This window comes from Mobula birostris, chromosome 3 (assembly GCF_030028105.1).
Source record: "Mobula birostris isolate sMobBir1 chromosome 3, sMobBir1.hap1, whole genome shotgun sequence".
In the NCBI taxonomy this organism is placed as follows: domain Eukaryota; kingdom Metazoa; phylum Chordata; class Chondrichthyes; order Myliobatiformes; family Myliobatidae; genus Mobula; species Mobula birostris.
This window is the reverse complement of record NC_092372.1, coordinates 19812210-19825755: the sequence shown is the minus strand read 5'-3', so window position 1 is coordinate 19825755 and position 13546 is coordinate 19812210. Positions and strand designations below refer to the sequence as shown.

Here is a 13546-nt window from a genome sequence, read left to right as displayed (position 1 = left end):
CAGCATTAAATTTCATATGCCACTTATCTGCCCATTCCTCAGTCTGTCCACATCACGATAACACCATCTATAACTATTCTCATAGTTCACTGCACAGCCAGATTTAATAAATTTCCTCACATTTCTCCCTCCTCCTGTAGATCAGGCACATATCTGGATATGGTTCGACCAAACACAAACAATACTCTAGTGCAGGAGTCCCCAACCTTTTTTGTGCCACAGACCGGTTTAATATTGATGACAATATTCTTGCAGACCGGCCAACCGGGGGCGGGGGGTTAATCACGACCAGAATATAGGTGATAAATCAACTATAAGTCACATCAGACTTATCAGTAGCTAATACATTCAATTTTGTTTCTAAAAGAGTTTATCTAACAAATTTAATATAAAACACACAGCGCATATTTTCCTCGCATGAATATAGTGATAAGTCAATTATAAATCATAAGGGGGTTCCTTTTGTCCAGTCTATTCTGCAATTTAGTTTTCGTTGCATTCATTGCAGAAAACTCTGCTTTGCAGAGATATGATGTTGGAAATGGAAGCAACGTTTTCAGTACTTTCCTGGCTACTCAGGATATTCAGCCTTGACTTTGATCCAGAGTGTCGGCAGAGATGTTATGTCAAACATACTTTTCAGCCCACTGTCATTTGCAAGCTCAAGGAGTTGATCTTCTTCCCGCGCTGACATGGATGATTCACCGGGGACATTCACAAATGGATCACGGACCCATTCCTTTGCATGTCTTGGGTCATTTGCGCTTGGGAAGTAACGCTCGAATTCTGTGGACAGCAAAAATAGGTGTTCGCGCACCAGCTGTGAGCCTCAGTCTCTCCCAAATTCCCAGCTAATGTTGGGAACATGTCAAATATGCCCCTGTCCACTCGCCGTCCCCACAGTTCCAGTTTGGCTTTGAAAGCAGACATTTTATCTGCCAACTTGAAGACAGTTGTCATTCTCCCTTGAAGTGACAAATTGAATTTATTGAGTAGGTTGAAGATGTCACACAGATAAGCGAGTTTTGCTATCCACTCCTCGTCATTAAAGTGTGCTGCCAGTGGTGACTTTTTTCCTGAAAGAAATCTCTGTAGCTGCTCTCTTAACTCAAAACCCTGGCCAGGGCTCTCCCCCTTGATAGCCACCTGACTTCAGTGTGTAAGAGCAGGTGTTTTGTGCATCCATTTACTCGCAAAGCTGCTCAAACAGATGTGAGTTAAGGGCTTTTGCTTTAATGTGATTGATAACTTCAACAACGTCACTCAATACACTGTTAAGATCAGGTGACATTTTTTGGCTAGCCAGCATTTCCCTGTGTGTGACACAGTGTGTAGACTGCCATTCAGGAGCAACCTCTTTGACTCGGGTAGTGAAACCAGACTCGTTAAGCCGTTCCAACAACTGTGCTTCAATGTCCTCCGCTATGTCATCAATTCTCCTTGAAACTGTGGTAGTTGAAAGAGAAACCTGTGCCATCTTGTTAGCTGCAGCTTCTTCCAACAGTCATGGCACATGTCCTTGGCGGCAGGCAGAATCAATTCTTCACCAACAGTGAAAGGCTTCTTAGCCTTAGCAATACGGCTAGCCACTAAGTACGACACTCTCAGAGCAGCTGCATTTGTTGAGGTGGTGGCTCTCAGCACTTGCTTCCATCTCGCTTGCTCATGTTTTTTCCGCTCAAAAAACTCAACGGGTTTGCCTTTTGTGCAGGGTGCTTGGAATCAAGGTGCCGAAGCAGATTTGAGGGCTTCATTGCCGCATTAGACAGCTTGTCTCCACATACCACACACAGGGCTTGGAGCGTGAGAGTCACCGGTTGCAATAAAGCCATATTTTATGTACGACTCGTCGTATTTTCTGTTGAAGGAAGCTTTCTCTTTTTTTTGCAGTCTCGGCCTCGGCTGTCTCTGCTTTATCATCATCATTAGACCTTTTATGTCCCCTACCACCTCTTCCAAAGAAACTCAAGCAACGTTTGTTTTTAATTCATCGAGTAGTTGTAGGCTAATGACCAGCTGATGTCCTCACGTGGGTAACGACCTCGCGCGCACTGAAGTTCAACAGTGCGTGACAGGGAATGAGGAAAGTGCAGTTGACTCGTATCGTTTCCTCGTGGCCTGGTAGCATATGCTTTGCGGCCCGTGGTTGGGGACCACTGCTCTAATGTCGTCCAAATGGCCATTTTCAAGAGAAAAGACAGTGAGACAGAATGCCATTTCAATGATGAAGAAATGCTCTAAGCAACTCCTGTATCCTTACAGCAAAAGGATCAAAAGTTTCTTTAAGAATACAGACGAAAAACTTTAGCCTCATGATAAACGTTAAGTACTCAATTGAAAGATCATAAACATGCAATATTCTGCGAATAGAAGCATCCTCTGTTGGATGAAACATTAAGGTGGCACTTTCCCTGGTGGGAACAAAAGGTAATACTTTATGAAGAGGAGAATGTTTCCACTGGAATACTTCCTAATATTTATCCTGAGATCACTGAATATCAGATTATGTATCTAATTGCCACTGGTAGGAGTAGGCAGCTGCTAGAATAGGCTTTAATGTCCCTGGTCGAGAGAGAAGCTTGGGAAATGAAAACAAAAACACAGGAGGAAATAAGCCTAGTGCTCCAGCTACGGGAGCAGCATAAAACAGTACATCACTGCACAGGCCAATTGACCCATAATATCGTGCTGATTAAGTAACATTTTCTATTATTCTAAACACCTTGAATTACCTGCTCCATATCCATGCTGGCCATAGTTGGATGCCTGTTGAAAAGGCGTTGAAGCTGTATTCATATTCATACCATGTTTAGCAGATGCTGGAGGAACCTATAAATGCAGTTAAGATACTTCATTATCTTTATTTAGAAAGCAAAGTTTTAAAAAAAACGTAGTTGTGGGAACAAAATATGGTTATTTTTGTTCACTTCAAGTCCTAAGAGAATAGCTCAAATTACACTACACTCAGTCCCTTTGTAAAATTACAAGTCTACTGAAGTTATTTTACTCACCTATCTTTTACAGAAACACTAATTCAACTTGGGATTCAAATTGGGAGTACCATAGCAAGTTAGGCAGAACTTTTTGAAACACATGATTTCTTGTATCTGAGAAACAACTTGAAGATTCTCAAAAGTATTTTACAGATTATTGTGAGAACTCCAACCTAAATACAGCAAGATGATCTCAATAAACCTTACGCACCAAAATTAACATGACCCTTTCCTATTTCATCCCATGGCAGATTATTTTAATTACCTTTCCTGCAAGCAGCATGTACCCTTCAGTAAACAAAAAATATTGTTTCTGGCTCTATTGACATAAAGATTAGTTTCATTTTGGGAAGACTGAATGTTTGTGTCACTAAGGGGACAATAAAGATCCAGGATAGGGCAAAGAGCTGGGGGGGGGGGGGGGGGGGGTGGAATGACACACCAGAAAGAGAGATACAAAATGCAGAGCTGGAAGTTAATGCCCAACATCACAGGTCATATTAGTGGGGCGAGAGAGAGAAAAAGAAACTCAGCCAATACTACAAGTGTATGACATATAATAGAAACAGTCAGTTCTCAGACAGATTAACCAGTCATGGTGAATTCCATTCTGTCATCACTGTCAGAGCTCTGAATCAGAAACAGGATTATTTTATTCACGTATGTCGTTGTGGCAGCACAAGTTACAACTTAAAAATCAATAAATAATGCAAAAGAAGATTAATGAGGTATAGTTCATCAGTTCAGAAATCTGATGACAGAGAGGAAGCTATTCTTAACATGTTGAGTGTGCATCTTCAGTCATCTGAACCTCATTCCTGATGGTAGTAAGGAGAAGAGGGCATGTCCCAGATAGTGAAGGTTCTAAATGATAGATATCGTCTTCTTGAGCAACCACCTTCTGAAGATGCACTTGATGTTAGGGAGGCTTGTGCCCATGAAGGAGGTGGCTGAATCTACAACTGTCTACAGCTCTTGTGACCCTGCATATCACGGCCAGGCGGTGATGCAACCAGTGTGAATACTTTCCACGGTACATCTGCAGAAATATGCTAGAGTATTTGGTAACATGCCAAATCTCCTTAAACCCTTAATGCTGAAGAGCCACTGGTGCATTCCTTCACGACTGCATCAATGTTGTGCGCAGGATAGATCATCTAAGATATTGATGCCCAGGAACTTGGAGTTGCTCAACCTTTTCTCTGCTTACCCCTAAATGAGGACTGGTGTGTGTTCGCCCACCATTCCTTTTTAGAAGTCCACAATCAGTTATTTGGTCTTGCTGATGCTGAGCAGAAGGTTGTTATTCCGACACCACTCAACCACCTTATTCTTGTACACCACCTGGTCACAATAAGATTCTGCTATCAATAGTGGTACCATTAGCATTAATGGCATCCCACACCTTTGCTCTCATACACTTCCCTTGTGGGCAGAGCAAGGTAAGTTCCTTTGGACATTACCTTCTAACTTACCATCCTCGACATTTGATCGATATTCACCAACATCAACAAAGTTTCACCACCAAGATCTCTAGCCCCTGCTTTCAATTTATCAGTGATCTTGCGCATTACAATCTTGGGCGATCATGGCTCTCCACATCAAACGATCTCTCGATACAATGTTGGAAAATGCATGGTCATGCACTTTGGTAGTAGAAATAAATGTGCAGACTATTTTCTAAATGGGGAGAAAATCCAGGAATCTGAGATGCAGAGGGACTTGGGAGTCCTTGTGCAGAACACCCTGAAGGTTAAGTTGCAGGTTGAGTCAGTGGTGAGGAAGGTAAGTGCCATGTTAGCATTCATTTCAAGAGGTCTAGAATACAAGAGCAAGGATGTGATGCTGAGGCTTTATAAGGCACTGGTGAGGCCTCACCTTGAGTATTGTGAACAGTTTTGGGCCCTTCATCTTAGAAAAGATGTGCTAGCATTACAGAGGGTCCAGAAGCAGTTCACAATGATGATTCCGGGAATGAGAGTTATCATACCTGGAACGTTTGATGGCTCTGGATCTGTACTCGCTGGAATTTAGAAGGATGAGGGGGGATCTCATTGAAACCTTTTCAAATGTTGAAAGGCCTACACAGTGTAGATGTGGAAAGAATGTTTCCCATGGTGGGAGAATCTAGGACAAGAGGGCACAGCCTCAGGATAGAGGGGTGCACTTTCAAAACAGGGATGTGGAGAAATTTCTTTAGTCAAAGGATGGTGAACTTGTGGAATTTGTTGCCACATGCAGCTGTGAGGGCCAGGTTGTTGGGTGTATTTAAGGCAGAGATTGATAGGTTCTTGATTGGACATGGCATCAAAGGTTATGGGGAGAAGGTTGGGAACTGAGGTTGGGAACTGAGGTTGAGCAGGAGACAGAAAAAAAAAGAATCAGCCATGATTGAATGGCAGAGCAGACTCAATGGGCCAGATAGCGTAATTCTGGTCCTGTTTCTTATGGTCTTAAGACGAAAACAGCTTCTGACGTGTCCTTCACTACAGCACCAAGGCAAACTAGAAACCATGGTTGATGGCAGAAGTTTGTGCAATGCTTAGGGATCAGGGGAATAGGACAACTCTAAAGTCAGCAAGATCTGCGCTTTCATGTGCCATCAGGAAGACATACTGATAAAAAAAATTGAGATACCTTTGTGACACCAGGGACACGCGACGCATGTGGCAAGGTATACAAACTATTACAGATTTCAAATCCACCCTGAAAGCCTACTTGTACATGATTTGATGAAATAAATAATGTGACATCGAGGAAAGCCCCTCTCCCCCTGAGGAACAGGTATACTGTCTGGCTACAGAAGAAGTGAGGAGGATCCTAACCAGGGTAAAACCATGCAAAGCTGCAGGGCCGGGCAACATATCTGATTGGGTGCTGAGGGATTGTGCAGCCGAGCTAACAACTTTAACATCTCTTTGTAACAGTCCACTGTTCCTGCAGGGTTCAAGGCAGCCACCATCATTCCAGTGTCCAAGAGAGCAACAGCAACTGGCCTATACAATTACTGGCCAGTTGTGCTAACCTTAACAACCACTAAGATCTTCAATTAGCTGGAAATGGATCATATAAAATCCCTTTATAGTTTGCCTACCTCTCAGACCAGTCCACTGATGATACCACAGTGTTGGCCCTCCACTGTCTTGTCCCAGCAAGAAAACGATGTCTCATACAGCCAGGATGTCATTCAACTACTTCAGCTCAGCATTTAACATGATCGTTCCCCAGAGGCTAGTAGGTAAACTGTCCTCATTGGAACACAACACCCTGTCTATAACTGGATCTTAGACTTCTTGACAGAAAGACCCCAGTGTCCAAGTTGGCAGCAATTACTCACGCTCCATCATGCTGAGCAATGGTGCCCCCAGGGCTATGCTCAGCCTGCTGCTGACTCACAATAGCACTAGCAGATCCAGTTCAAACTGCATCATATCCGCTGATGATACAACAGCAGTTGACATCATCAACGACAATGATGAGTCAACACATAGAGAGGCAGTAGAGAGGCTTGTTAAATGGTAGAACCACCATCTGAGTCTCAACGCAGTCAAAAGAGATGACTGTGGACCCCAGGAAAGTGCATGTCGAAAACTCTTCATTGCACATCAATGGCTCTACCGTGGAGAGAGTGAAGAGCACAAAGTTCCCTGGTGTGCACATAACACACAAGCCAACCTGGCCCCACATTGAGAATGCCCTATCTGGCTACATCACTGTGTGTGCAAGGCATCAAACTGCAATACCCTACAGAGGAGAGTAAAAACAACCAAGAGGATCACTGGTGTCTTCATCCCCACTAGTAGTGACATTTACCAGGAGTGTTGTATATAAAGGTCCCACAGCATTAGGACAAGGATTGTCAGACTGGGTAACAGCTTCTTCCCTCAGGTTGTGAGATTAATGAATACCCTGACACCACTGATATGTTGTCACTAGGACAGCAAGCCATTTACTGTTTACCTGTGCCGCACACTATGTGAACTTTGAATAATACTTTAACTTATTTGTGGCAGTATTTTGTTTTATGTACTCTGTGTGATATATATTTTGTGAGTGTATTGTGGTCCAGAGGAACATTATTTCATTTGGTTGTATTTATGTACAGGCAGATGATAATAAACCTGAAATTCCATCTCAGATGTTACTGCCTTCTAGACTTGATACTGAATCCTACTTCAGGAATTTATATTTTCTGCTTGATTCTGCTGCGGGTCACATTTATTAATGGTTCAGTTTTTGTCTATGCCAGCACATTTCTCACAGAACAACATTTTGCAGACATCACCAATGACTGGGTCAGATATCTTCCCTCTGCACTTAGGAGGCAAACTACAGATGGAGATAATCAATTCACTGAAGAACAGTTTCATCCTCTGTAACCAAGCTCAGATCCAACAAACTAATCTTCTTAAGGCCAAAATTGCAAATTATAAAATTGTCACATAGACATTATAATTGGCTAAAAGCTCTTTTGAATAGTACACAGTGAAGTTAATTCTCTTCAAGTTTTCCACCATATTTGGAGAAGTACATTCCTTCTCTAAACTCCCTCCAAATTTACTCCTAAAGCCACATCCATTCTAAGCTGAGATTTTACAAATTTAGATTTCAGAAATTTGTCAATGAAACACAATGTTTACAAAAGCATATGGAGATGTAAATGATACTTGACTAAATACAATTATTTTAGATGATGCATATAAATTGTTAAAATTAGGTCCTAAAGAGAATAACATATTCTTCTTGTACCCTTTCTATTTCAGGACAGAAATGAGTAACTGATTTTAATCATACTCCCATCAGGAAGGAGGCTATGCAGCATCCACTCAGGACCACCAGACTCAAAAACTGTTACTTTCCCCAAGTAGTAAGGCTGATCCTCTACCCAATAACCCACCCCTCCACACAACACTCTCACTGCCATTATTTTATTTGCTGTCAGTTACCTTATGTAGAGACATTGTGTATTTCAATGGTAATTTATTACTTGCAATTTCAGAATCAGAATCAGGTTTATTCTCGCCGCATGTGTCGTGAAATTCCAAATATATTTAACTCTAACATTTCAGGATGATGTATGTCATATTCAACAGTACAATACTAAAGGTACAAATTACTTACAAACATGGCAGGTCCATACTGGAATGTGCTGGGTACTCCAGGCATACCAGCATAATATGGCAACCCTGTGTAACTGTAACCTGGAGGCAAGGCTGGGTTTAAGAAGGCCTGTTGAGTGGTGTGATGACTTTGCGTCTGATTTTGCTGAGGCTGGGTTAAAGTTGTTGCTGGAGCAGGTGAGGCAGAGTCACCCCTGCCAAACTTCGTCAAGTCACCTAAAACGTATGAGAGGACTTGATTTAATGTGGATCAGTAAAAAAGACAAGTAACTTCTATTGTTATAAATGAATTTCTAATTTATTAAAATATATTAAAAAGTAATTCATTTGATATCAATGTCTGAAGTATTAACTGAATGCAACAGACTGAGAATAGAGACCTATTTCAAAAAAAATCGAGCAACATTACTCGATATGTATTAAATGTTGAAAAATGACCATAATTATTAAAATTAGAAATATAAACCATATTTACTCTTGCACAATTGAGGGAGAGATTATTATTAGCCTATTAATATTTATGGAACAAATTCAACTACCCTGCTGAATAAAAAATTCTCAAAAGACAAAAAGGCAAGAGAACACAATTCAAAAGGATCTGGTAAAAAAAAAACACACACACCTGAGTATGGATTACTTGCAAGATTTCCATCTCTGCTTGCAAGTGCCGTGGCTGGAGCAGGGAATGCCATTCCATAATAATCCTACCATAGTGGGAATTGTTTGGGGTGGGGAGGGTAGGAGGAAAGGTGAAGGAAAAAGTAAGAAAAATACATGGTGAATTAGCAGTAGTACAAGAAGAAATAGTAGGTCTCTGGTTATTTATGTTTCCTCTACCATTTAATTTTTTTAAAAAATAGCTAATTGTCTACCTGGTCCACGGTCCCATCTGATATCTCTATCCTTGACAAACAGAATCCATTGATCTGCTTTTTCCCCCAATATACTCAACAACTATCCGGAATAAATAATCCTAAAGTTTTATAAATTTATCTTTTGACATAAGAGGGGAAAGATTTAAATTGGACCTGAATTGCAACATAATTGAAGAACTCTTAGCTGTCTCATGGTTGCCAAAGTACTATTTTGGAAAAGAAATGCAGGTGAGTAATGTGCAGTGTTCTTCCGTGCACAATACTCAATTTTCTAAAACTGGCAACCACACTTCAAGTTGTTAAAACTTTTTGGGATAACAGCAGGCAGTGTGAAGTTCTGGGAATTTAAGTCCATTTTGCTTCTGGCAGTCCACTCAAAACAAAGGAGGCAAATATGTTTATGGAACAATTTACAAATGAATATTTGGATGTCTCCATCAATGAGGAGAGAAGATGGCAACGCAAGGCAGCACGCAGCAGCCACTCCGGTGAATGATTATCTGTCATCTGTCAAGTAGGGTGCCGTGCACAATCCTGATTTGATGGAGACAGATGTGACAGCACGGAGGAACATCTGGAGAAACTGCTGAAATGCCTTTTTCGCTGCCGCTGATACTGTGTGATCCAGAATCCCTGGAGAAGGCCCCGAGTCCTCGGCTTTGCTTGTTGCTCGGCGGCAGGGGCGGGGTCGAAGCGCTCGGCAGAGGATGGTGCTCGGGAGGCTGTATCGGAGGGGCTGGTCGGAGGCTCGAAGTTTTCAGACGGACTCAGAGTCGGCTGTGGTCGGGTGCTTCCAATGCATCGGCAGTTGTCGGCGCCTGGAGGTTTATGGCAGGGAGTTTCTCCCTTTTGCCGCCTGCTATCGGGAGTCAATCGGAACTTTGAGACCTTTTTTTTTAACCGTGCCCATGGTCTGCTGTTTATCAAATTATGGTATTGCTTTGCACTGCTGTAACTGTCTGTCTGTCTGTCTGTCTAGGTACCATATCCAAGGCGGACTTTGGTAACCATGGTTTTCCATATAGATCTATCCTTCGTTTTTTGGATGACTTCCATTTCCTCGATGTGTAGCCACCTAGCTAGGCTTTTTATGTACATAAGCCGAGGTCTTCCTCCAGGTTTACTCCCCTCAATCTTTCCAGAGAGTATGAGTTTTTCTAGTTCATCTTTCCGCATGATGTGTCCTAGCAATCTGAGTTGTCTTTCTCTCATTGTTGGTATGAGTGATCGAACTGCCTGGGCTCTTCTGAGAACTTCTTCATTTGATGTGTGTGTGGTCCATGATATTTTTAACATTCTCCTGTAGAACCATAATTCAGCTGCTTCTAGTCTCTTTTCCATTGCTGGAGAATTGATCCAGCATTCACTTCCATAAGTCAGGATAGAATAAATGTAGCACTGCAGTATTCTGTTTTTAGTGTGCATGCTCATCTTTCTGTCTGTTAATATGGTCTTCATTTTTTGGAAAGCTTCTTTCGCCATTGCTATTCTGTATTTGATATCTGTGTCGCACCTGCCATTACTTGTTATTAGGCTGCCAAAATATTTGAATTCGTTGACTTGTTTGATGTCTGTATTTCCGATCTTGATCACACATTATGTGATGTTTGTCCTTCTGAAGATGACCATGCTTTCTATCTTCTTGGTGTTGATTGAGAGGCCTCTGCGGTTACTGTCTGCTGCCACTGTAGTGAGTAGTTCTTCAAGTTTTGTTTCTGAGTCAGCTATTAGTACGATGTCATCAGCATGTCTGAAACTGCTGTATCATATGTTACTGCTGTAAATATATGTTATAATTATGTGGTCTTGTCAGTGTTAGTGTTTGGTTTGTCCTGTTTTTTTTTGTGATATGACTCTGGAAGAACATTGTATCATTTCTTTATGCATGCATTTCTAAATGACAATAAACGAGGACTAACTGTCCTCATAATCTAATCTAATCCTTCTGAACCCCAGACTACTTTTACATGAAAATAGCACAGATTTGGCTTGTGCACAGCAAAAGTGTCACTGACCCTTCTAAGAACTTTAAAAGCAGTAATCAAGATACAATTCAACCAACAAACAGTCTGCAATAGATCAAACTAACCATTGGTAGCCTTGACTGAAGTACCTGGAGGTCATCATAGCCATAAATCTATTTCACAAAAAGAAAAACAAACATCAAAATCCCTTAAGAAATATTTCAATTTGTTAACAAGTAATTTTTTTCCTTAACTGTAGTATACTTATCAAAAACACTGAGAATTCCTGAAAATTAATGCAACATTCAACTAATAAAGTTCATTCAGTCTTACTGGATACGCAGGCAGCAGTCCACCCGGTCCAACAATGTACTGATTGTGTAAAATAGGAGGCACACCTTGAGGAAGATTTGGTGGAGCCTTCCCTGCAATGAAAAAATGTTAAAAATGTGTAAATTATGAAGAAAATGTCATGGCGTATTTAGTTCATTCAAAACTCATTCTATACAACATACAAATGTGCTTAAACTCATTATCACCCTATTAGGCAGGAGCTACAGGGGGGTAGCTACCCTTAGATGGCTGTTCCCTCAACAATGTATATAACCTTAGATACTATTGAGAGGGACGAACTAGCGGGGGAGCCATAGTGACCGGGTCTCTGGCACATTGTCTGGTGCTATGGCTCAGAAGAGGACTGTAGTGTTGATAGATGAGGTTTGTAGGCGCGATGGGAGATACCCGGATGGTAAGGTGTCTCCCTGGTGCCAGGGTAAGCAGCCAGAAGTCTTGGTAAAAATTAGCACTAATGGCATAGGAAGGCGAGGAGGTCCTGAAGAGAGATGTTAGGGAGCTATGTAGAAAGCTGAAAAAGATGACCTCCAGGGTAGTAATCTCTGGGACTGTTGCCTATGCTGCATGCCAGTGAGAGTAAGAGTAGGATGATCTGGCAGGTGAATATGTGGCTGAGGAACTATTCCAGGGGGCAGCAGTTTAGATTTATGGATTATTGGGATCTCCTCTGGGGAAGGCATGATCTGTACAAGAGGGACGGGTTACACCTGAACTCCAAAAAAGTTTCCCATATCCTTGAGGGCAGGTTGGCTAAAGTTAACCAGGTGGGTTTAAAAATAATATGGCGGGGGGTGAGAACCGGAGTCATAGAGTTGTGGATGAGATTTGCGAACAGAGGCAATGTGTAGAGAGACTCCCAGCAAGGAGAGGCTAATGATAGGGTAAAATTGCAGTCAACAGGATGAGTTGCAACTTAAAAGGCGGATAAAATCGAGAAAGGTGAATACAGGACTAAAAATGTTATTTCTTCAGCGGTTTGATTCAGGCACGACTGCGCAAGTGCATGGACATCAGCCAGTTAGAACAGCGAGAAGAGTTTAAAAGGAGCCAGCTTTATAAAGCGGGAGTTAGAGAAGCCGGCAATGGAGTAGAGGGAGACAAAGCAGGAGGGCTTTGGTTCAACAGGACTTGGGCGATAGTGGGTTGAGGCGAGGTAGGTTGCCTGTGTAGAATCTGCGCTAGGTGCATCGAGCCGCAGCTCCTTAGGGACTGTGTTAAAGAACTGGAGATGCAGCTCGATGACCTTCGTCTGGTCAGGGAGCCACAGTCATAGGAGCTGTAGACAGGTAGTCACACCAAGGCCTAGGGAGACAGATAAGTGGGTAAGTCAGGAGAGGGAAGGGCAAGGGTCAGATACTGGAGAGTACCCTCGTGGCTGTCCACCTTAACAATAAGTATTCCTGCTTGAGTACTGTTGGTGGGGGGGGGGGGCTACCTAGGGGAAACAACAGTGGCCATTCCTCTGGTACAGAGTCTGCCCCTGTGGCTCAGAAGGGTAGGCAAAGGAAAAGGATGGCAGCAGCGATAGGGGACTCTATAGTTAGGGGGTCAGACAGGCGATTCTGTGGACACAGGAAAGAAACATGGATGGTACTTTGCCTCCCAGCTGCCAGGGTCTGGGATGTTTCTGATCACGTCCACGATATCCTGAAGTGGGAAGAAGAACAGCCAGAGGTCACGGTATATATCAGTACCAACGACATAGATAGGAAAAGGGAGGAGGCCCTGAAAACAGACTACAGGGAGTCAGGAAGGAAGTTGAGAAGCAGGACCACAGAGGTAGTAATCTTGGGATTACTGCCTGTGCCACGTGAGAGTGAGTATAGGAATAGGATGAGGTGGAGGATAAATGTATGGCTGAGGGATTAGAGCAAGGGGCAGGGATTCAGATTTCTGGATCATTGGGACCTCTTTTGGGGCAGGTGTGACTTGTACAAAAAGGACAGGTTGCACTTGAATCCCAGGGGGACCAATGTCCTGGCGGGGAGGTTTGCTAAGGCTATCGGGGAGAGTTTAAACTAGAATTGCTGGGGGGCGGGAACCAAACTGAAGAGACAGAAGAACAGGTGGTTGGTTCATAAATAGAGAAAGCTTGGAGACAGTGCGAGAGGGAGGATAGGCAAGTGATAGAGAAGTGATGTGCTCAGACCGATGGTTTGAGGTGTGTCTATTTTAATGCAAGGAGTATTATGAACAAAGCGGATGAGCTTAAGAGTGTAGATCAGTACTTCGAGCTAAGA

At 42.6% G+C, this 13546-nt stretch overlaps 1 protein-coding gene across 13 annotated transcripts in view; it reads right to left on the bottom strand.

Moving 5' to 3' along the window:
• ubap2a (ubiquitin associated protein 2a) overlaps nt 1–13546 on the bottom strand; it is a 91422-nt gene that overhangs the window by 10990 nt on the left and 66886 nt on the right. For all 13 annotated transcript variants that reach the window (XM_072252319.1, XM_072252318.1, XM_072252327.1 and 10 more), the window contains exons 20-24: nt 11286–11377; nt 11078–11125; nt 8736–8817; nt 8115–8329; nt 2733–2829 (exon numbers count right to left, since the gene is read on the bottom strand). In XM_072252319.1, coding sequence (XP_072108420.1) covers nt 2733–2829; nt 8115–8329; nt 8736–8817; nt 11078–11125; nt 11286–11377 — 534 coding nt within the window. The remainder of the gene's footprint in view (nt 1–2732; nt 2830–8114; nt 8330–8735; nt 8818–11077; nt 11126–11285; nt 11378–13546) is intronic.